The sequence below is a fragment of the Vidua chalybeata genome, chromosome 12 (genome assembly GCF_026979565.1).
Source record: "Vidua chalybeata isolate OUT-0048 chromosome 12, bVidCha1 merged haplotype, whole genome shotgun sequence".
NCBI classification, from domain to species: Eukaryota; Metazoa; Chordata; class Aves; order Passeriformes; family Viduidae; genus Vidua; species Vidua chalybeata.
The window spans coordinates 5,477,306-5,502,061 of NC_071541.1; the positions used below are offsets into that span (position 1 = coordinate 5,477,306).

At 41.7% G+C, this 24,756-nt stretch overlaps 1 protein-coding gene across 2 annotated transcripts in view; it reads right to left on the minus strand.

Annotated features, from left to right (window-relative positions):
- TAFA1 (TAFA chemokine like family member 1) overlaps positions 1-24,756 on the minus strand; it is a 205,826-nt gene that overhangs the window by 179,943 nt on the left and 1,127 nt on the right. For both annotated transcript variants that reach the window (XM_053953749.1, XM_053953748.1), the window contains exon 2: positions 23,052-23,172. In XM_053953749.1, coding sequence (XP_053809724.1) covers positions 23,052-23,169 — 118 coding nt within the window. In that variant the 5' untranslated portion in view covers positions 23,170-23,172. The remainder of the gene's footprint in view (positions 1-23,051; positions 23,173-24,756) is intronic.

Sequence of the window (24,756 nt, forward strand, 5' to 3'; positions counted from 1 at the left end):
CTACACAAGCTTGAGCTATGTCAACAAGAGGTGTAGAAAACTAGAGGGGAAGCAGGACCCTGTGTCATAGTGCTGCAGGGGAAATAACCCATGGTGTGGCCTCTGAATCCAACACCAGGTCCCAGATCCATGGAAGCAGCAAGGTCTGAAGCCCAGAAGCTGCTGGCTCTGCGCCTGCCCTAAGTCACTTGGGCTGGTGAGCAGGGCTAAGGGACACCCTGTGAACACACTCTAGAGATGAACCAGCAGCTGAGCTACTCCAGTGGGGACAGAAAACTCCTGGCCCTGCCCAGGACACCCCAACAATCCCACCCTGTGCCCAGGAGCATTGTCCAAACTCTCCTGGAGCTCTGGCAGCCCTGGGGCCGTGCCCATTCCCTGGGCAGTGCCCAGCACCCTCTGGGGCAGAACCTTTCCCTGATCCCCAACCTCAACCTCCCCTGGCACAGCTCCAGCTGTTCCTGGGTCCTGTCCCTGATCACAGAGAGCAGAGTTCAGTGCCTGACCCTCCACTTTTTCCCTTGTGAGGAAGTTTTAGACAGGCTTGAGGTCTCCCATCAACGTCCTCTTCCCCAGGCTGAAAAAGTCCCATGACCTCAGCTGCTGCTCTTAGCATGATGGCATCATGTGTGCTATTCACTGGAGCAATTTAAACCCTTCAGCTCTGAGGAAGATCCCTATTTCACATTTATTTCCTTAAAAACAGAGCACAGTTAATAATTATTATTTCAGTGGAGATGAGCCTTGCCCTCTGGAATATTACATTTAAATCACCCTGTACACAGTGACAGTGTTGATCTCACAGCCCCTCAGGCTAAAATAGCTTTATTTCACACTGCCTATACATTTTTTCAGGGCAGAGATGCAATCAATACACACAAAGGGGTCCAAGGAACCCAATAGGAACAAGAATAGTTTTTGTGGAATTGATGTCACCATGCATCCATTAGCCCCACTCAGTAATTAGAAAATTAAAAGTGTCTCATTGCTCCCCTCTACTGAAGGTCACCCTTGAGGCCCTAAAGTTGGGTTTAGATGCTAATTAAGAGTTTGCTGACTGCTGCCAGGGCATGGGCTACAAATGCCAGCAGAAATCTTGTTCTCAGTCCCTGAGTTATTATAAACAAATGCATGTCCTTCTCTACAGGGGATATTTTCAGGAGTACCTAAGCCTCAGGTTTATCACCACAGTTTGTAGGGCAATAGCCTGGCTGTGCACATGTATTTCACCTTAATAACATCTTCCTTCTTTCAGAGAGTAAAATTTAGTTCAGATTAATAAACCAGGGCACTCCATATTATGCACACCCACAGGCATAAGTGAGTCAATCAATATCAAATTTTAGCTACACCTTCTAACAATTTTTGCTGATAATTTAATTCATTAACAAAATCTGAGAAACATAGCATGAACAAAAATGTGTGCAATTAAGATAATGTTTAAAATACGAAATTTTGGTCTTATGAGCCCCTAGGATGATATGATAGCTTAAAAAGAGGCTATTCTGAACACCTGAGTGCAGAAAGCAGATTTGCAATCAACACATGTGATACTGAAGCAACACAAAGTATGCCTGGAAATCAGGGTACTAAACCAACACAGTGAGCGTGTCCTGATGCACCTGTGCTGGCTCTGGAGCTGGTGCAGGCTCCAACGAAGACACCTCTGTGTTCTTTGCACTGTGTGGACATGCCTAGAATAATTTTATGAGAGGGGGATATTCAGGGTGAGATGAATCAGAGACCCTGAGGCAACTTTGAAACGAAATGCCTGAAAACTCATGGCTGAAATCCACAGGAAGCACAAACCTGCATCTGGGTACCTAAACCACGCTGTCCCAGGAGATGTCTTTGGAGATCAGGTAAAATCACCTGAGTTTAAGAATAATTTTTTATCTTAAGTACAGGCTTTTGAAGATAGATTTTCATTAGATAATCTTTCTTTCTGCAGTAATAGGTAAATTATTGTGGAATATTAGACCACTTGCTACACCTAATCCCCTGATGCCAAAGGGGCTTGGTGCTTGGAAATGGGACAGAAAGTACAGTGGGAATGAGCAACATGAAAACCTGCCCGGTGCAAGGCACACAGGAAAGCAAGGAAATAAATCTACTGGGAACAGTCAAAAATACTATTAAAAAATCAAACCAAGTAGTTTACAACTGATACAATGGAAATGGGGATACCAGGACAGAGGGAATACAAGGCACAGGCTGTAAGGACAGACACCAGCACAGTGTAACAAAAACCTGTGAAGGACAGAAAGGGGAAATAATCAGAACATGAAACAAGAACCTTAAGACTTCTGGCTGCACATATAAACTTCAAGAGCTGCATCTTAGATGGCTCATGCAGCATGATTCAGACACAGCCAGGATGACACAAGCTGAAGATGATACTCGAGTTACAGGCAGGGTGAAATTATTTACAGTGGACAACACTGAAAACTAAGATTTGACAAAATCATGAGCTCTGCTACAGCTGTGACAAGAGAAGAACTTTGTTCTGACTGTACTGTATCAGACTAAAAAGCCAGATATCATGGACATCAGGGAGACAGGTGTACATTTTAGTGCAGGCATAACTAGGATTTGCATTAGAGATACTAAGATTTGAATAGCTAGATTACACTGATAAATGAAGATTACAACCCAAAAAATTATCCAAATATATATACAGTTTATTAGTTGTTGAAGTCCCTAATTTGTTTATTTGAATCCCACCACATGATGATTTGTGAAGAGCCTGACACATTGCAAAGTTGTTCTGTAGCTTTGGCCTCTTTATTTGAGACCACTGCATCCTTCTTCCCTTTTGACCACCCAAACACTTCCTTGCCACCTGCAGACCCAGTCACACACCACATTTCCTCTTGAGGACCTGAACAAAAGCTGCCATGACAAATTTTCTCCCTCAGCGAAAAGAGATTCATTTTGCCCTGGTTAAGATGAAATCCTGATTAGGCATTCACTCCTTTCTCTGATGGGTCACTTGGCTCATCTGAAATCCCTCCCATGAGCCACCAGTGAGTTTCATTCGGCAGAGGGTCTAAAGCTGCTTTTCTATACAACCCTGGAACAGTTATCTACTGCCCTGGGTCTTTTGGGCAATGCTGGTAAAATGTCACTGAGTCAACGTGGTCTAACTTGGTGCCTACATTGTCCTGATGGAGTAAAAGGAGGATGAAAGCTCAACCAAGATCCAACTGCTTGTTTTGGAAAGATTTTCTCCTATACAAGACAATCAACTTCTTCCATCCCCTTTTCCTTGGCAGTTTTGTGAGTCTGACTTACAATATTTGTACCAGCTCATCGTTCCATGAGCTTCTGAAAACACTTCCTGCTTTCCTTGGGTCATATTTTCATACTGATAGTACAGGTTCTGAGACTCAAATAAAAGATAAACCTACAAGAAACACTAGTAATACTATGCTAAAAAATTACAAAGAAAAATGCAGATGTTGGTCAAACCCACTCAAAAAATATTAAGGGTCACAGTATTTCACTTGAAAAATTTCAACTAAAATTATCTGAGTAACTATTTTTATTTGCATTTTCTGTAAGCATTTTTAAGTACATTTTTTTCCTCAAACAGAAGCCTAACAAAGCAAGTCTGAACTGATTTAAGAAGATGTACTTTCATTAGCAGGTGATTTACTACAGCAGAATGTGTGTTAGATCCAGGAGTAAAGGCAAATTAATTGAAGCAAAAATACTTTAGGAAGAAGCAATCTGAGTTATCAGGTGTTAGTAATCAAAAAAGATTAATACAGGGATATTCATGACCTCTACTTGTAAATAAACATCAAGAACATTTTTGTCCTTTCAGAAAATGAATTCAAGAGAGCCTCGGAAACTGTAATTAGTATTAATTTAGCTGATTGTACGCTTAGATAATACGTGCATAAAATGGTTTCAGACTTTAAGGGAGACAGACAGCTACATACACTAATTAACAGATTTTTAAAAGACCTGGAGATAAGTAATTAATTAGAGGAACACTGGCAATAAAAGGATCTTAAGAAATTGGTGGCTCTGGAGCCAGGAGCCAAGGAAATATTGGGAAGGGATTGTGGAAGGGCAGGAGGGGGAAGATCCTCTCTCTGCAGCCCTGTGCCAGCTCCAAGAGCAGCAGGGACCAGCTCAGCCTCACTGAGTTGAGCACAGGCACGGAGATAATTGGGATTTTTCTGGAGGAATGTTTGTGTAACCTGGCAGCACACATTCTGTACAGCTGAAACCTTCTGAGGAGGAGCCACTTGGGATTTTGATGGGAAAGAGTTGCTGAGGAACAAGGCAGGTTTTGGTCAAAGGCACAGACAGCAGAGCCCCTTGGCAGGGCACTGCCCTGGCCCAAGAGCAGCAAAGAAACTCTTCTACCCCTTAATTCAGGCCAGGACGTAACTGTGAGCTCTCCATGCCCACCTTCACTGCACCACCTCCACTCCTTGACCTCGAGGCCCTTCAACAATAGGTGGATCTTTATTTTGTTCCATTCTCCAACAAAACCTCTGAAAGCTGCCTTTCATCTTGCTTTGAAGTAGATATTTTTAATGAACTGTTTACCAGCCAAGAATAATTGTGTATCATAAGTAGTGCAAGTTGAAAAAGCACTCAGAACTGCTCTAGAGATGGGAAATGACTACAAGCCAAAAGTTGCAAGGGGGAGAAAATGAAAAACTTCTTTTTAAAAAGGCTCCTGATGTCAGCGAATCTGTCATTCCTCCTACTTTGCAAAGTGCATCTTTGTTCATCATGAAATTTCTTTGCATTTACCAGCCCAAAACAGCTTTGCTTTCTATTCAAACAGCCAAAGACCTGTCAGGGCTGCAGCTACCAACGGGTGTCATAATGACACAAAAACGTAATGTAACACTTGTAACAAAACCAAATCTAAGGAATGGCAGGGTTTTAATATTTCAATAAGGTTAAAGCATGAGTGTTAAATTATTTAGGTTCAGGAATAAGATATAAGCACTAGAGCAATATCACATCCATACTCATATATCTTTACACATGTAGGGGTGATATCCACGTGATAAATTGCTGGAGTGTGAGGTAAATTAATTTACTATGCACTTTGATCACAATACTCTCTCCTGGCCTACTAATCCATTTCCCAGCAGGCTTGCTCTAACATCCCAAATCACAGAACACTTTCATTGCTGCCATCAAGAACAATGTTTCATAGTCTACCTCTCTTTTTCTCCTCACAGGTGGGGAAGTTTCCTTCCTTGAAAAAATAAGAAATATAAATTGAGTTACAGGAAAGCATACAGATGAAATCTTTATGTCCTCCACTCTTTCATATTCTGCATCTATATAAAAGACTTATAAGGAGAAAACATCTTCATATACTGACAGCTGGGCAAGATGCTGTGATGTTGGCATGAGTCTGGTGGAAGGGGAAAAAATAAAATCCAGATAATTTAACTCTTCAACTAGAATGATTTAAAATTGCCAATAAAGAAATAATATATATCTATATAGAGAAAAGCACTAGAAGTTAAACCTGATCTACAGATGTGCTCACAATTCAGGGCTATAGACACGATAAAAATGATAATTAATGTACCTATCACTGCCAAAAGTGTGATGGAAGCAAAATATTTGGCAAGTAAAGAAAGCCTGCTACTTCCTTAAATCCCCAGTCACAGCTAGCAGGAGCAAGGAATCCCTGGAGCACCCTCTCCCTGCCAGGCTCTGAGCATCCCACACAGGTGAGGTGCTGCCAGGCTGGAGGCTCCCAAGGGGAGCAGATTTACCCCTCTGCCCACCAGGCTGGCAAACAGCTCTAAATCCAAATTATGATCTATCACAAAGCTGAACAAACCATAAACTCAGGTGTTATTTACTGGAAGATCACCAAGTAGATTGATTTCATGGATTTTCAGCTTCTGAATCTTGCCACAAACACAGAAGGGTGTAGTGCCTGAAACCCCCATGGAAGAAATCCATATGGAAGTGGGGAATGTAAAGCAAGAAGTGAGCTGGATTACAGAAAAGCTGCATGGACATCCAAGCACTACCTTCCCCCAGTTTGCCATGACTTTGTTTACAGCATGAGTTGCACTTAGCCAAATATGAAATATTGACAGAAAGAGTCATGGCAGACTTAAAGACACTTTGAGCATTCTCTGCACTCGAGTTGATGGATATGGTTCAGAATTTGTTACAGGAATCATAACTCAAAATGTAATAAGAAAAATATTTCTAGAGAAGAACAAAGGCAGGGTAATTGATACTGGTTTCAGGTTTCATACACTTATCCTTTATGATTTTAAGTACTTCATTTAGAAAACCTCTCCTTATAAGCACTGAGGTCTGCCCAGCTTTGGCCACCAGAACACAGAATGTAAAATAAAAATATCAGAGGTATATCTTCTATATTGGGGCGGGGGCAGACAGATAACAAAAAAACAAAAAATCAGGGAATTTGAGTGAGTGATTTTACCTAAAGGATGGCAGAAGCCCTGCACCTGCAGTGGCACTTCTTGGCCCCCAGGTCAGCTGGGGCTTTGCCTTCACCTTGTGGAAGCAGAGACCTGGACAGTGCACGTCCCACTGGGGCCACAGCTCAGCAGCAGCACTGCCAGCTGCCAGAGCCGTGCCCACGACAGACAAAGCCACACTGCCCTGGGGGCACAGGGAAGAGGAACATGGAAAACCAGCTGTGCTGAGCTCCTGCAGTGCCAGGGCAGCTCTGACACACCTTGTCCCTGCAGCTGCAGAGAGAAACTTCCACTGCTGCTAGGGCAGCAGAAATTCTCTCAGGGACTGGGGGAGAAATCTGAAGAAGGCAGCAGCATCCATTTCCCATGGCCAGTGCAGCACAGGGGTTTTGTGCTGTCCCTCACAGTGCTGTTCCCACTGCTGTGGGCCATGACAAGCCGTGGTCCCAGGGGAAACATCTTGTTCCAGAATGGCACTTGGACAATGAGGAAAGATGCTCTCAGCAGCAGCAGGACTGAAAACATTTCAGTCTTCATCAAAACCAACAGGAATGCAGCCAGACCCTAAACCCTTGTGAGCATTTGAATAACAGAGGGCAAGACCTGGTCGGCCAAAGGGAAACTTTTAACCCTGAGGTCCCCATGAGGGGGCCCTTGCTGCTGTGAACATCCCACTATGGGCTGTAGTGAGAAGACAAGAAATTAGGGAAGAGCAAAGGACAATTTTGTGAAGATTCCAGCTCTAAAAATGGGTCTCTGCACTACAAGATGAGGCAATGTACAGAAGCCAGCAGTGAATATTCCAGTGCTACAGAGAAAGAAAAGTTAGGCAAGCCTGGCCATGTGCATATCCACACCTTCTCATTTTGAGAGATGATACTTTGCCCCCTTCCTCTATCCTCCTCAAGAAGTGAGGAACAGAAATACAAAAAATAAAAGCATCCATAAATAAGGAGTCTTTGCAGCAGAACATAATTAAGGCTCCTTTTCTCTAAGCATCTTTCCCAAGCTTCCCATTTACAGAAGGAGGATTTACAGACAAAGGAGGGTGTCTAAAAACTGAGGATTTTTGTAATTATAATGTTTAAATAAATAAGAAGAGAGGTAGGCAGAGTGTTATATAATACAGAATAAAACTTCCCAATTTTATGTTAAGAAATAAATTAGCACCCTTGCCTCAAGGTTTAGTGTCCTGAAAATGTTTAGCAGCTTTTTTTATAGAATAGGATCATTATCTTGTGCAGATATAATACACGGGATGCTTCTCAAAATTGTATCACAAAGTACTTGTGCATTCACAGTATCCAGTAACTGCCTCCATAATTTATGGGCACCATCCTATGCAAATCATTGAAAAGAAAATGACAGATCTCAGGGGCTGTTTGTTGTTTAATCTCACTTTGTCATGATTCAAAAAAGAACGATGTGAAAATACAAGGAAAGTCATCCGTAATGGTAAAAAAAGATTCTTGGACGTTCTTTGTTGTTTTCTAAGAAACATAAATAATCAGCTCTTTGTCAGCTATGAAATGAACTTACATTTTCTATTCCACATGAAGGGCCATCAAAATCCAAAGTGTTTTACACCCTATTCTGTTCCTGCTGGCAGAAAGTTGGGCCTCTAAGATTTGACAAGAAGAGATCACCCAATGAGGTGGGAAACAGCACAAAAAGATAGCACAAAACTGGTCTGAGACTTCAACAGGCATCACAAGGCTTTGGAAAGAGGTTAAAAAAACCCAAAAAAACCAAATAAAAATAAAAAAACCAAACCCTTGGGTAACCCTGGCTGGATGACAGGTGTCCACCAAAACTCTTCCATCCCTGCTCTTCTCAGCTGGACAGGGGACAAAATGAAAGGCAGGGCAAGGAGAGGCCACTCCCCAGTTACTGTCAGAGGCAAAGGAGACTTCACTTGGGGAACTCACTTTAATCTATTACCAAATGAGAGCAGAATGATGGGAAATAAAAACAAGTCTCAAAGACATCTTCCCTCCCATGCCTCCCCTCTTCCCAGGCTGAGTTTCAGTCCCAAATTCCCTCCATCCTTCCCAAACCCCCTTATTATTGTTGTTGCCTCCTTCTCTGATGGGCTCGACCTTGGCCAGCAGAGCCATCCTGGAGCCTCTGGCATTGGCTCTGTCAACCCAATACATCAGATCTCAGCCTCTCTTTCAAATTTACTCAAATTTGGAACCTGCTGAAAGTGATATGTTCCTACCAGAAGTGAGTGAGGTTTTGGTTTTTTTCCACAAGTCTACATTTCACTAAACGTCTCCTGGCACAAAACCCATTTACTGCCAGTCCTACTACTTTAAAACAAATATGTCCACATAGGAATACCACAAAATCCCCTGCACCCTCCCTGCAATGAAAAAGGCACAATTAGGTAGAGTTTTCACAACTGCTGGGTTCAGTGGTTGCTATTAGATCACACAGAGCTCCACTGCTGAGAGACAATGCTGCTTTCCCCAGAAGAGGAAAGCAGTGGTTCTGTGCAAGGCAGAGCTGAGTTTCCATAAAAATGACACAGGCGGGTATTATTACTGACATAAACAAACACATCTTTAATACTAAAACTTTGTTAAAAAAACCCTAAAAACTAAAAGCCTAAAAGCATCTCTCAAAGTACTATTTCAGTCTGAGTTTCTTCAAGGGCAGCAGAGTAACTGCTGCAGATGTGTGTTAAAGGAGGAGTGCTGCTGTCTGACATGGATAACTGTCACACTGACAAGTGAAACGTGCTCATTAAATTAGCAGAGGTCTTCAGATGACTGAAGTCAGCAAAACAGAGCAGCACTGCAGACAAACAGGGGTTTGTCAAAGCTTTGCCTTCCCTCCCTCTGGGCTCCTGCTTCTTCCTGAACGGATCAGCAGAGGCCACGGGCAGGGCTGCTGCAGCCTTGGCCACCCCCAAAACTCAGAGAGAAGCTACAGGTCAAGCCTTGAGTTCAAACAGCAGAAGAGCAGAAAGTCTCTGTCTTTCACACTGCTCTGAGAGTTAGGGGCCAGGGATTCAACTTTCTCCCAGAAGAAAGAAAGAAAAATCTGCCAAAGTGTTCCCTGTCCGGAGCATGAACTTTGGAACAAGCTGCTTTTGTGATATGCATCTTTTCTAGTTATACCCTCCTTTTCACAGATATTAAATTCTGAATGACCAGCAGCAGCCCCCACCAGCCCAGAGCAGAGCCATGTACTCAGCTTCAGTGGCAGAGATTTTAGGTCTGTCTTGTCCATCTCCTCTCTTTCTGGCAGAGTTAGAGGCTGTCTCAAAGCCCATCCAAAATTCCACAGAACACTGCCTTACCCATGGACACTGAGAGCAAAGGACTGGGGTTTTTTGCTGTCTCATAAGAAGTGAGACAGAAAAATCCTGATGTCTCATCTCTGCTCTCTTATTTATTCAAGATGTAGAATTGAAGAGCCATTGGAAGGCACTCTCCCTTCCAGCCATATCTTAACACCATAGCTCTGCTTTAGAGAGAAGATGAAGAGTCAGCCCCTAAAGCAGAACACAACTTCTGATTAGAGATACTCTGAGTTGAATCTATTTAAGGAAAGAAGCAGTACCACCCCTAGGTTTTTTTTTTTTTTTATTTATCTGGCCATTTCCTCACTCTTCTTTCAGTGTCTAGAAATTTGCCAAATTGTTTCAGGTTTTGTTTTCTATTTTTTCTTTTCCACTTAGTCAGAACAATTGAGTGTGGTTCTAAACTAATTTAAAAATGTAAATACTGCACCAAACCAACACTTGATACCTTGCTTTGGCTGTCATATAAAAAAAAATTCAATTGTTTACACTGCTTTAGTCACACAACAAAAGCAAGGCTGCTTTTCACAATGTAGACTGTTACCCTGTATTCCCTCAAACTAAAAAATAAACAATTGTCACAACAGAAAATTTGCTACAATTACTCAAGCACGTGAAAGCTGATCACCACTAGAGATTCAATGAGCAATTTTTACATTAATTCTCAGTAGAGAGAGAATCAAGTCTTAGTTTGATGCTCAAGGCCTCATGAGAGCCTCCAGACACTTTCTGCAAGCCAGGCTGAGGGCAGCAGCTGGTACTGATTCACCTTTTCATTGCCTGAGGGGAGAAGGATCCTCTGGAAAAGGATCCCTTGCCAGGACTCCCCAGTCCAAAGAGGTGATTCCAATCTGAAGTGGGACGCACAATTCATCCTATGACAGCAAAAAGAGCAAAAAGTCCTGAGATGAAACAAAAATGCTGATAAATATCTGTAGAACTTCGGAACTTTTGTGTCACCAAAACAGAGATAAATCATGGAGAAGACCTCTCTCCAGCTTGGAGGTTTTCTAGATTCCAACAAATGAGAAGCAAAATTTCTGCAGTCAGCCTCAACAGCCAGAGCCCAGAACTGGCCATCAGTGGGAAGGACACACAGGACCCTGTCCCTACCAAGTGTGTGTGCCCACACCTTTGGCCAAACAAGACAACACCCACAGGTGATTTTCCACCCAGGATTCCCAGAGCACAGTCTTCTTTTGGGACAGATCTTCTGGAGATTTCCCCAGAGTAATCTGTGTTTTTAGAATCAAACAAGAGATTAAGGTTTTGGTTTTTTTTTTTTTTTCCAATTACTGCTAAAGAAATAATCTTTTTTTTCCCCCTTTATAAGATGACATTTATCTTGACACAAGCCACATTGCTGTAGCTGGTCTGCAAGAATTGACTATTGAGTAATAGTAATATTTGCAAGTCAGACACATTTCAAAAAATACCCTGAGTTATACAGGACCCATTTCCAGCCTGGGAAAGGCTGGAAGCACAGCACTAAACTCAGGTGAGAAGTGTAGGTTTCAAGTGAGAAACATGGCTAAAGAGGAAGCCTTTCTTTCCCAAGACAAGCCAAATCTTCTCCCCTCTTTAAGGACACAGTTAAGTAGAAAGTGGGAAGCTGCACACTTGAAGCAAAGCTGGCACTGCCCCTCTGCAGCTCAGCTGAGAGCCTGGACATTCCCTGGGCAGGGAAACATTCCCTGGGCAGGGAAACATTCCCTGACATGGCACAACTTGTTCCTCAGTCGAGCACCAGCAACAGGAGGGCTCTTTACACCTCTCAGCTGGGGCAGTCTGAGCCATTACAGCTCAACCACCATGGGAGTTTAAGGCAGCATGAAATTGGCTTAAGGCAAAGCCCTTGATTCCATGGAAAGAGGGAGCTCAGAGGCTCCTGATCCATCACCCTGCCCAGAGCAGCCACGCCAAGGACAGAGCACGAGGGAGGGGATCCTGCTCTGGGTATCAGCTGCAGGACAATGTCTGGCAGCCACCAGAGGAGGCTGTGAGGAGCAGAGTAACAAAACCTCACTTGTTTCCATCCCATCTCCCAGAAATGGGGCAGAGCTGTTTCCTCTGATGGGCTGTTCCACTGCTGGATGCTGCACAGACTGTCCCTAAAGAGAAAAAAGCAAACAGGCAGTGCTTGCTGGAGTCCCTGTAAAACTAGGCTGTCTTTTTTTTATACCAAATGAGGTTCTGAGACCCATATGTGCTATCAAAATATGGAATAATCTCTCCTGACAAAGGCATATTTGAGTTTTGTTCATATCTTTGCCTCCTATGCGAAATCTGGACATTAAAGCACTTGGAAAGAAGACAGGATACAGCCCAGAGAAAGATATCTGAAACTTAAGATACTAATGTATATAATGCATTACAGAGAGAAAATTATTTTACCATAGTTACATTTAAAAGCGGGTTTGCATTCTAAAGTCTGCATGAATTTCCGCTCCAGATTTTGATTCATAGATTCTGTCAGGACTAAGGGATAATCTCTTCTCACCTGTTGAAGAGCACAGCCCCTCAGATGTAGGGAGCAGCATACTAAAGACACACAATCCTCATCAGAAGGACTTCAGTATAAATCTGATACTACTTTGTAGCTTGTTTCCATCTCTAGACACTACAGATTACACCTTTTCCTTTGATAGGCTAAAAAACAAGAAAGGAATGTAAGAGATAATTCATTTCACCTAAGAAGAGGATTTAGGGGGGACTTGCATAGCCTGAACCTCAGAGGATTGACTGCTACAAAGGACTGCTCGACACCACACTGCTTGTAGAAGGCACCAATCAAAACATGTGTGGGGTGTGAAACCAGAAAAACCAGAAATCACTATGAAATCTTTCCCAGCGGAAGATTCTGATCAACAGAAATAGTTTTTCCTATGGGTAGAAGATGATTTATATTTTATACATATATAATTTTATATTTTTTTTAATATTACAGTTTATATTTTTCCCAGTTTTTCTTAGAAAACACTTAATCTATCCTACCAATATCAGGAAGTCGGGAATTCTTTCTACCATTTCAAGTTTTTTATCAAATAGCTCCATTTTGATACTTTTTAAAAATAAAACTGTTTGAAACTATTTAGTTTATTAAGATATATTGCTGGTGTTCGAACTGGGATAAAATCAAGTGGAATTTTGCTGCTCAAACACCACATCAAGGTGCATTAACTAAGAGGAGGAAGTTCAGAAAGCTTTTTCCAAAAGTGAGAGCCTTAGGAGCTTACATAAAGGAAGATTTAGAGAAAACAAAGGAAATTGGTTTAGAGGAAGGGAGAGGGGAAATAAAGACTGAAACAGGATAAAAACCTACAGAAAGCAGCTGGTAATCTGCCGACATTGTAGACCTTGCACAAAATGACAGCCTCTGTGTCTGGTGACCTCCCAGGGGTGGTTTGGAGGGTTAGAAATGCAATGTGCCCTGGATGCTCATTGCCCACAGCCTGCTCCCAGTCAGGGCATCTCAAAATTTCCCTTCCTCCAACTGTGCTTCAGCTCTTCCTCCCTCCATCCTCTGAGCAGGGAACTCCAGAGCTCACATTTACCTCTTAGGACCAACCAGGCTCATAATGGAACTGGAGTAACCACGGCAAGCGTGAGATAAATATCTAATAACCACTCAACTCATTCAGTTCAGCATGTTATCAACAGCAGGAATCAGCATTAAACAATTACCCAATTCTGCCCTCGGGGAAAGAAGGAAATGCAAAATATTTCCAAAGAAGTCATTGAGGAGGATACATTCAACCTCAACAGAATTCACTGCATCCTGCCTGGCAGCTCTCCTGACTCCCACTGTGCTGCGGCAAATTGGGATACACAAGGTTGGAGGATCATTAATGTTTCTTCTCTGCTTTTGCCCACCTCTGAGCCCCATCCTCCACCCCTGCTGGCTTTTAATGGATAGAGGGAAGATCCTGGTGCATCCACATTCCTGGGAAAGCCAGGAGCTGCCACAGACACTTCCCCCACTTCACAGGCTTCACTGTGAATTTCCCTACTGTATTCAGATTTCAGTAGAGGACAAATGTCAAGGGAGGGCACAGAAGTTGTCCTGCTCTTAGGCACTGAATAATCTAATTTAGGGGCAGCTATCAGTGCTGCTTTGGCCTTGTTGATTTTCTCTTCCTAAGTCAGTGTTCAGACACTCACAGCTTTTGTCTACTGCTGTTATCAAGGCATTTGCATGCACTAATCCATGACAAATGGTTTCATTTGGTGCACATCTGATTTCCTTGCCTGCCAACTAGAAAGAGATAATAGAAATACCACGAGAAACTAAATTAGAACTAAAGGAGTCATCTATTTGTTGGAGAAACTCAAAACAAGGTTAGGATAAACACCACCCAGGCAGCTGAATTAATGGAGAAAGCGCTGAGATGTCAGCTGAGGAAACACAGTTTCTAATTACCTGGAGGGAAAAAAAAAAAAACAAAAACTGCTTCACAAAAAAAAAAAAAGCTCCACTAAAAGATGCTGCTAAAGAAATAATTATATTACAGATGTGGGAGCTGGCTTAGACACAGCCATTCTCTGTCAGATCCTGCCCAAGCACACTGAAAACAATCAGGAACTCAGAAACCTCAGTGAGCCCAACTTGTCCCTTGGGTTCCCCTGTTTCACACAGTAGTGACTTCTGGCTGGCTGACCACCCAAATCTGAAAGCACTCCATGTAGGTAACCAAAAAGAGGATTTTAATGTGTTAATGAAAGTCACAGTAAATTGTGTTAGCTTAGCCATGAGAGCTTATGATTAAAGCAAGGTTTCCCCCAGATTTCTGCTGTTTAATGCAAAGTGTATCCTTCTGTTAAAAAGGGCAACTTCTGAAAACACCAGACCTACTTTTACTTTCAGGGCAGCTCTTAACCAAAACAAGAGCTGGTACCAGCCAGAAGGACACACAAGACCCTCCTCATGTTCACCCTGGTATTGAATTTGAACTCTCTGTGGTCTTGATTCCTCTTGGGAAAGAGGCAGCCACTGGCAGATCTGAATTTCTGCTTCCAGACAGGATTTTTGCCTTTATCAGAATGATGGCTTGTTTTGGGTAGCTGCTGCTATCTACACAGATATTTTTTTTTCCCTAAAGAGGAATATCAAGGCAGAAATAAAGAAGGCACAAAGACATCGAATCACTTTTTAAAGTTTCAACTTAAGAAACTGATTCTTAAAAACAAACAAAAAACCTCAAATATTAAGTGCTCAGAATTTCCCACTCAGTTCCAATTTTGGCTTTAAAACATGAAATAGCCTGGTGTTCAAAGGTTTCTGAACTGTAAAATTAGTCAATTTTTAAAGACATGATAGAAAGCATAGAAATTACTACATCATAGAAATAAAATGATGGGCTTTTTAAAATTAATATAATTACAGGAAGTACCTATATCTAGTAATATTTCAGTGTATTTTACCATACATTCCTTATCCTCAGCACCTTTAGTCAGTCCAGAAATGAAGCTAAGGTCTTCTCTAAAATGCAATTTTTTCAAAATGCAGTGTTTTGAACATGACCTTAATGATAGTTTCAGTGTTATTTGGTCTCATTTCTGTCTGGTTTTTGGTCGTATTTAAATTCAGAATTATTCAGAATGTGAACACTTACTTTTTAATATGTTTATATAGGGAAATATATGAGCTACAGATACTTTTAAACTCTTGAACATGTTCAGTCACCACTGTGTTCTTGTGATTCCTGAGCAGCACATAGGAAAGAGGTGTTAACCAATACGTTCCCTTCATGTCTGCATGTTCTTTTAAGAAACAAACATATAAATCAATGAAACCAATTTTCCAAATAAAATGTCCTTGCTTGCTCTCAAGCACTTAATTAAACACCATTAACTCTAGTTTGTTTTGGCAACCAATTAATGTCATGATCAAATATAAATAGACTCTGCAAGAAAAGATTATAATTAATAAATCCTGAACAACACAGTACAATTGCTCTGAAGCTTTGCTTGCCAGCAATATTTCACAGCAGTTTTGGAGAGTATTAATGAGGACAGTAAAAATTAAGTTTCAACAGGGGGTGCAGTTCAGATCCTGAGGCTCTTGCCTGCACCCAGGCTGATCTGTAGGTTGCTGCCATTATCTACACAGAAAAATCACAGTCCCAGGTTCCTCACTTTCCAACAAACTGATATGTACATGCATAGGAGTCTTTCATCAAGTTCTCCACAGATATAACTTTCACTTGTGCACACTTTAATTGACAGTATATTCTATTTTGCTCCCTGTGTTTTGGTAGGTTCAAAATGAGGGTTCTTGATTCAGATTTGTCAACTACAGAAAACTAAACTAATCCAGCAGGCGTGAGAATGGATTAAAAACATTCTTAACCTGAGCCAACAGCTCTCCGGATGATCAAGAGACAAGGATCACTGTTTAAGCTGTTTTTTTGGTTGCCTATTCATTTAGCAACAGTTAAGGTACATGGTATACAAGTAAACTTAGCTGTTCATGGTAGAAATATTTGTGCCCAATTCCAAAAATCTCCCAGCATGTGTGGCTGGGTGGGAGCTGCTCATGGAGAGCAGATTATTCCCTGGGTTTCTTGGAACTCAGAGACAGTGCACCACAGCAAGGGTACCCATCCCAACAGATTGTTTATGTTCTGTACTTCCCTCGCTGATTCTCAAGGAATCACTTTCACATCATCCAAAAACAAGTAAAATTTTCTGTTCCTGCCATCATTTCAGTTCCCAAGCCAAGCTGTTTTCTCAAAATAAGGATTACAATGGAACAGTAGGACAGCTATTGATTATCATGATAGCAACAGTGATCCTGCATGCTGCTGTCATTAAGTGACCTTTCAAGAAGGGCAGGAATGTTTTCTTTACCCACTGCGAAGGAAAAGGGGCAAACTAGTATTCCAAAAGAAATACAGAAGGCAAGAGAGAGATGTCAAAAAACAATCTAAACAGAGCGTAGAAATATGAGTCACAGAAACACTGGGCTTTGTAACTTCATTCAGCTTAATTTACACCCCCGATTCCCCATTGTGCATCACTGCCTGAGTCTCATAAATTTAGACTCCAACTGTGCTGCAGTCCTCGTGGTCCCTTCTCAGGGCACAGTGAAGAGAAAGCTCCAGCATCACTCCCATGCAAAGGAGCAAGATCAGTTGGAAAAAGCTGTTCTGTGTAGGGCATCTGAAAACAGCAAAAAATGCTGAGATCCACCAGGAAAAAAAAAAAAAAAAAATCTTTCTCACAACACAGGTTGGTTTCACAGAGTGGAAAGAAAAACATTCAGAAGGAAACACAAAGATTATAGACGGTACAGGATAAAATAATATCAAACTTAAAGGGGAAAGCACATCAATCTTGTGAAGCAATGCACTTGAATATTACTTTTTAAAATATAAATGAGCCTTGGACTAAAGCAGGCTAATCATTAAAGGCATGTTTCTGATGTTATCAGCAGAAATACTTCAGTGCAGAGCTATGTAGTTTGCCTCTGGGGTTTATATTTGTAGGTGCCAAATTTTCCTTGGGACTTCACCACCACAGAATGAATTCTCACATTCTTTAAGGCCATGACAGCGAGCTACAAATAGTGGTGTGCACTGAAAGGTTCCTGCATGACTCACCAGGGCCTCGAGGCTGCACTTGGCAAGGGAGGCTCAGCACAGGGCTGGGAGCAGGAGATGCTGCTGGGGCCAGCACAGCAAAAGGAGCTTTTTGGTCCCTGCCTCCCCAGGGAAGCTCCTGCCCAAGTGTTTGCCTGCAGAGAGGCCTGAGGGAGAGCTGAAGTGGCTGAAGTGGCACGGGATGGGGACAGGAGCACGGCCAGGAGGAAGGGCACAGCAGGGGGACTAAACCAGAGCACAGAGAGTGTCAGTGCAAAGCACCCACACGGGAAGCATCACCCCATTGTCCCTGTGGCAGCACTTTGCCATTGCTGTTTTGAACAAGGTGTGCAGTGAGGGTGACCCCTGGAGTGCACCCACAGGAAAGGAAAACTGGGAATGCAGCCACACTTCCAGCAGCTCCTGGGGAGCCCCCCGGGCTGCTCAGGGCCCCAGTGCACACCCCGGCCATGCTGCTCTTCACAGCCCATTGAGCTGACACACCTGCTCCCCCTGAGGTTGCTCCATGTCCCTGGATCAGCAGTAACAAGGCATCACATTCAGCAGTGTCACTGATGACAGCTCTCCTCCACCTGCACCAAGCTGTGAGGATCCCAGCTGCCCTTCTCCTCCTGCCACTGACCAGCCAGGGAGGACAGCCTGATCCCTGGCAATGCCAACCTATCCCTTCCCCTTTATTTCCCCTGTGTCCCAGCAAACAGACCCCCAAAACCCCCATGCCTAACCCTGTCTCCAAGCATACCCTGGAGCCATGCTGGTTTTGTTTCAGAGGTTTGATTTTTCATGGGGGAAAAAAAAAAATCAAAAAAAACCCAAAATCACAGGGTGCAGTACTTCTGATCAAGTCTGCTGCTGTAAACAAGCCCATCACACGAGCACAGCAGGCAGTTCATTGCCATCATGCTGCTAGAAACCCTACCTCATGCTTAAGTGTTGATTTTGTCACATCAGTTCTCTTCCTAAACAAAATACGTGTCCACATACATCCAAATGTATTTTGTATGTGACCAGGAACACACTAGGTACTTACAACCTGGATTTCTTCACTTAGCAGTTGGTAATTTCACATTTTCAAGAGCAGCCTGTCAAGGCCAGGTGGGTATAACAAAGGTATCACGAGGGAGATCTTTCCAGTGAGTGACTGGAACAGCTCCTTGTGAGCAGGATTTTCTGACTGTGAACAAACCAGGGCACTGTGCTGCTTCCTGTGCATTTGCTGGTGTAAATGAAAACTGAATCAGACCTTAGAACTTAAAAATGTGCTGATTTTAATTAACACAGCAAGAAACAATAGCTGTCACCTTTCATGGCCATGGCTGGCTGTATTCCTGCCTGGCAATTTGAACGTTGTATACCGAAGGCAACAGTTTGCATTCACACCATGTGATTGATGAAATACAATTCTTGCTAATCACAGAAATTTTTATATATTAACTGCCTAGTGCCACACTTGCTTCTGTCAACACCAAGAGCAAAAATCCTGCTGAACTCACCTTCCAAATCTCAATTGTTCTACAAAGTAGAGATACATTTTATTTATACTTTCCTGAGGAATTAAATTCAAAACCCTGTCTGTTTTGAACTGAATAGCCACATATATGGGGCATATGAAAATAGCAGACCTTTTGAAATGTGAAAATATGCAGTTTACCCCAAGGCTATAAAAAAAAATCAGTGGGAAGGCCAAGATCAGAACTAAGACATTTTTTGCTCACAGCCACAGACTACAGTTTCTGCAAAATGCTGTCTACTGAGAAACATGCTCACAGCATCCTTAGGTTGATGTTCCTTATTAGTTGGTGCAGAATTGCTTTGAGACCAATTTTTCCATCTCATAATATGTAGTACAGAGAATCAGTACTTGAGAAGATTTTTAATATGCACATCATTAACTACTGTCACAATAAAAGGTACTTCATGTTTAGCATCATAAAATTCCAGCCTTGATTCAGTCCATGATTTCTTCCTCTGAACAGGCCTATTTTTAATTAACATATTTGCAAATGTCAGCAGTGCTACAGTGGGTACTTTTTTCTGCTTGTGCCTGCCTTACATCTTTGCACACAAGACTAACTTGATGTGTACCTAATTCATTTGCGCAAACTTACAGGTGAATCCTATGTCCTTCCAAGTAACACATGGCCAGTGTTGTCACCTATGATTAGCTGAAAGATCCAATACTTTGTTATGGAACAACATCAGAATTTTGCAAAGAATTGCATGATTGAAAGGGTGATGGCTGTTTTATTTTTTTTTTAAACTTGAATCCTGTACTTTGCTAATATATTGTGTCACCAAATCCCAGCATCTACTTCCTACTGGTGGGAGGATCAATCCTGTCAATCAGATAATCAAAGAACTATCACAGGCACTCAGATAACTGCAAATCAACATGTCCACTCTAACCCCTCAGGCCAATTCAACAGCCCTACAACTGTGTGTATCTTAGAGACCAAAGCAACCAGCGTGGAATTCTTTTCATTGCCACTATTTCTTCTTAAATCACACAGAAATGACAAGCTTGCAAAGAAGATGGAGATTTGTTTCCACATAAAGTTATTTCCTGTGAATGCTTTCACACATCCTTTGCCTAACATGATTTTCATGAAAATGAAATATAGTCATAAAAAAACCCTGCAGAAAGCCACGAGTATTGCCCAAGGGAATTACAGTGCAGTGAGGTTCTGCAGGTTTACTCCCAGGTCTCCTCTTCCTCCCCTACCCAAGTCAAAAGGAACAGGCACCAATATTTAAGGGCACTAAAGAGCAGCACTGAAACTTCTCACTGTGTTAATGAGACAAGAAAGAATTAATGAACAGGCACAAATAACACAGCATCATTCATCTTATAAGCAAGCAGTATTTACTATGGCCATACTACCTGTGCCCACCTGCCAACGTTTCACAGGAAAGAAAGCTACAGTCAATCACAAATGCTGTCATGTAGAGCAGTTTATCACATTTGTTTCCAGGTTCATACCTTCTGCTAAGTCATCTAACTGAATATAGAAGTACTGAATTATAAAAATGAAAAATTATACTGCACTGGAAAGAGACTTTAAGCTTCTGTGATTGCACAGTGTGTAAAAATCAGCCCATTCAGATACTTGCTTAAGAAAGTTTCTGGGAGAAAAAGAATTATCAAGCTCAGAAATCTCTGATGATAAACTAACCTTTTAATATATTTCCCTTGATTTCCAGGGTTTCCAAACGGGATTAACTGCTGCGGTCCAGATGGATATATTCACTGTGTTAATCCACCGTGTTCAGTTCAAGTTTATTATGCTAAATACACTCCAAGAGGATTTTATCTTTTACTTGCACCTTCCTGTGCTCAGTGAGACTCTTCTATTAGTCAAGAATGAGAAGCACAAGATGGGGTGGAACCTGCCTTTTTAATTATCTTGTACCAAAGTGGCCCCATGATGGAGATGAACTGCTCAAATTCTCTTATTTTAGAGCAGCTCATTACCTATGCATGATCACAAACTGAAAGAAAAGGTATGCTGAGCATGCTATTGATTACAGCTCTATCTGCCATGATTCAATAAGTTGAAATTCCATACACCAAATATTAAATTACTGAAATTATGCTTTGGCTCATCTGCATCCATTTTTTATTCACTTTTATTTGGCTGAACAGTTTAATCTTACTTACAGAGTTTCTAACTAAAACTAAACTATGCATTCCTAATAATATAAATATGAAAAATAGGGTGTGCTCAGGGACTGCAGTTGAATACATTAAAATCACTCAGTTTGCTAGTTAACATATTTCCATCCTTTTTATGTACAACCTTTCACATTCAGTTGGCAGACTGCAAATTCATGGCCTTATAAAAAAACCACTGTCTTGATTTTCTGTTGTGACAGCAGAAATCGTCCAAAATATCTAAGAGTTTCCCTAAAGGACACTCACAGGCTGGTACTTCCCAGGTGCAGCACAATCTGAATTTGAGGTGAACATCATGTCAAATTCCACTCATCTGTCAATGTAGTGGATTATTTCTTGAGAGACTGAAATTGGCTGCCTGGGATCAGAACGCCATCAATCTTATTCATGTAGGGTGCAGAGAAGCTGCCTGAGCCAGGCTCGCAGGAGGGAAAGCTTGGCTGCTTCTAAGTAGGTGATGAGGCAGCTGTAAAACCTTCACTCTATCTGTAGCACATCCCTGAGTGAAAGATTTTGTCATTTTTCACATTTCCCCAACATTTGGTATGCATTCAGTGTCTTGCTGTTCTTGCTTTATAAAAAAGGTGATTTTTCAAGCTTGGGCAAATGTTGCAGTGCTCTGGATCTGCCCAGCTCTCATTTTTTCTCATAATGTCACTTGTTTCAACTGATTCCATAAAATGATATTGCATTTTCCTTTTACATACCTGTGCAGCTGGGCTCTTTTTCCCCCCTTTCCTTCACTAGGGACACGCTCAAATAACCAGCAGCATTACTGGTAATTGCACTATAATAAATCTCTGCAAGTCCCAAAGAAGTCCCTCAGCCCTCACACTTCAAGCACTCCCAGATTTCCAGTGCCAGGGGGTAAAGGTAAGACACTTGGTTAATCTGATATAACATGGGCACTGAGACCTAGCCTAGCAAGGATTTTGGTCTAGTCCTCAACAACATTTATGTTTCATTAGAACAAACCAAGACAATGCCAATACCCGTGATTTCTGGGCAAGAAACGTACTTGGGAAAACTTTGAGTTTTAAAGTTGCTAAAGACCTGTGTTCAAGATCATTTGTCATTGAAGGGATGTCATTCAATCAAAAACCATTAAAATATTAATTGCCACATTGTAAAATGACTCATCACTGTGAGTTAACACTTTCCATCTTTCATTCCTACAACTCTTAAAGCCTCTCCCACCTTTTCTTTGGATTTGAATTCGGTTAAGTGACATTCTTGTCCCATCTAATTTTAACCAGATGAAAATACTGTGCTAGAAAATGCCACCACCTCAATTTTTATCATAGCACATTTTTCAAAGTGCAATTAGCAGTTGAAGGAGTTATGTGATCCATTTCTATTAATAAAAACACAATAAAACCACTGCTGTGCTGTCCCTGCAGACCCAGCAGCCCAAGTGAGCTGTGTTCTCCCCTGCTAACCTGTGGGATTGATTCTGCCTTTACAGGCACTGCACTCTATTCACAGTCCCAAATTCTCCTCCAGGCCACACTTTTGCAGCCCCATCAATTTCAGAGGTAAACCTGAGAACTCCAGAAGAAATGTGCCTCTTTTAACCTGACCTCCAGCACACACACATGGGTGACTGAGCGAGATTGGTGCCGTGGTTTAAGGAACAAACCTGACCCCAGTTTGGGTCAGATAAGCACAAAGTTCCACAAACCTGTGCTCTCACAGTGCCCAAGTTCTACAGAAATTCACCAAATGGGAAGAAGGGGAGAGAGAAACAAGGACACAGAAACTGAATCATTACCCACAATGGGATTCTTATGCTGGGCAATTGTTAGAAAAGGATATTAAAGGATGACTATTCCCACATCGGACTGGCAAAGCACAACACACATTAGACCCACCAAAAAACAGATGCTGTGCAATACAAAGGCAAACAACTCATGAAACTTAAATGGCAAAAATAATTTTGGTTAGTCAATCATTTATCAAGACAGACAGGAGCATGGGCAGAGAGCCTGCAAGCCCAGAGCTGAGCTCAGTCCTACCTGGTCTGTGCAGGTGGTGCTGCTGGAAAGTGTGATGGAGGGACCCCTGACAGAGCAGCATTGCACAGGCACTTATCCACAAATACAGGACCCAGGACATTGCAGAGACCACTGCCATTCTCTAAACAAAATATTAGAAATGCATTATTATCCAATGCCTTACAGCACACACAATAGTCAGCTTCCATTACAACAGTGTTTTTAATATTTTTCTTTTTCACTCCTTTTGATTATTATTCCCCCCCTGCAGGATGCAATTGTACAACAAAGGTCATGCCCAAAAAGGACAGCTGAGGTAAAGAGACATCAACAGAGGAGCCTGGGTAACTTTAATAATTCAGTGGTAAAAATCAAACTGTAATAATCTGAGGACTAAAAAAAAAACCACAATATAAATAGAAGCTGGGAAATATTCTCACACTGATCCATAGCTCAATTTACAGGGGAGTTAAAAATGTAAACCAAATTTTAAAAAGTCACAACACCAGCTGGAAAAATCCAACATGATGTCCAGACAGTATCAAAGCTGCTTTAAATACATTGCAGAAAGGCATAACACATCCTCAGATATCCAAGACATATTGCCAAAATACTCCATCCCCAAAGCTAAAAGGGCTATTACTGACCCAGAAGGTAACAGTACCTTGTTTGGTTTTTTGCTTTTGCAAGCATTAATTATTAATCATGCTTCTGTCTACCAAACAAAGTAATTGTTTCTCAGAATTATGTTCTAATCCCCAGATGAAATCAGCTTCCTTTTGTTCGACCTGTGCATGCACAAGGACTGGAGTATGGCCAGACTGAATTTCAGAGGTGCTCTATAGAAGACCTGATGTTTCCACAAAGCAGATTGTGTGAAAATTTAAAAAATATTCCCTTTGCAAAGGGAAAAAACAATTTCTTTGTCTGCTGGTGCTGGTGCACTTGGCCATCCAGTGCAGACAACTCTTTTTCCTTACTTGTGTTCATGGCTGTACTAACTGGCTGAATTTCCCTCTGACTTGTTAACTTCAGCAGCTCTTTCCCAGTGCCTGCAAGGATCAGGAGGTTTGCAAGGCTCAGCTACGCTACACATCGTCCAGTTCCCTTCACAGCACCTTCTGCTGCATTTCAGATGGCCAAATTAATCAAACTTGAGGCACTCTCCTCACTCAGCCAATGACGGGATGCTGCTCTCTATCTAATAATCCAATCAGCTGAACATCATTTTCACAGAGCAAGAAAGACTTTGAAAGATTCAATCTCTCACATGGAAAAAAATAATGTCTTAAAAAAAAAAAATCTGCATGCAATATCAGGGGATTTCTACAGTAGGAAGATGAGCAATATTAAAATAGTGAAATGCTGTGATAATAAAATATATGCATATAAATCCTTTTTTTCGCCCTGATTTTAAAGCAGCAGAGTCTTTGGGAAGCTTTTTAAGTCTAATTAGCTGAAATGAACCACATAAACTGACAAGTATAATTAATAGAGAATACCAAAGCATTATTTTGATCAGCATGAGGCTCTTCCTTTCTCTGTGCTGAGTGCTTGATGCACTGCTTGGTGTATAATTAATTTCATTTCCAACTGTTTGCTTTGCAATATACAATGCACTTTTTCTCCTCTCTTTTTAGACCCATTTATCTTGCAAAATAGATTCAATCTTCCCAGATCAGGGAGCTCCCAGGAGGCTTCCCGTGTCTTCAGGAATTAACACGTT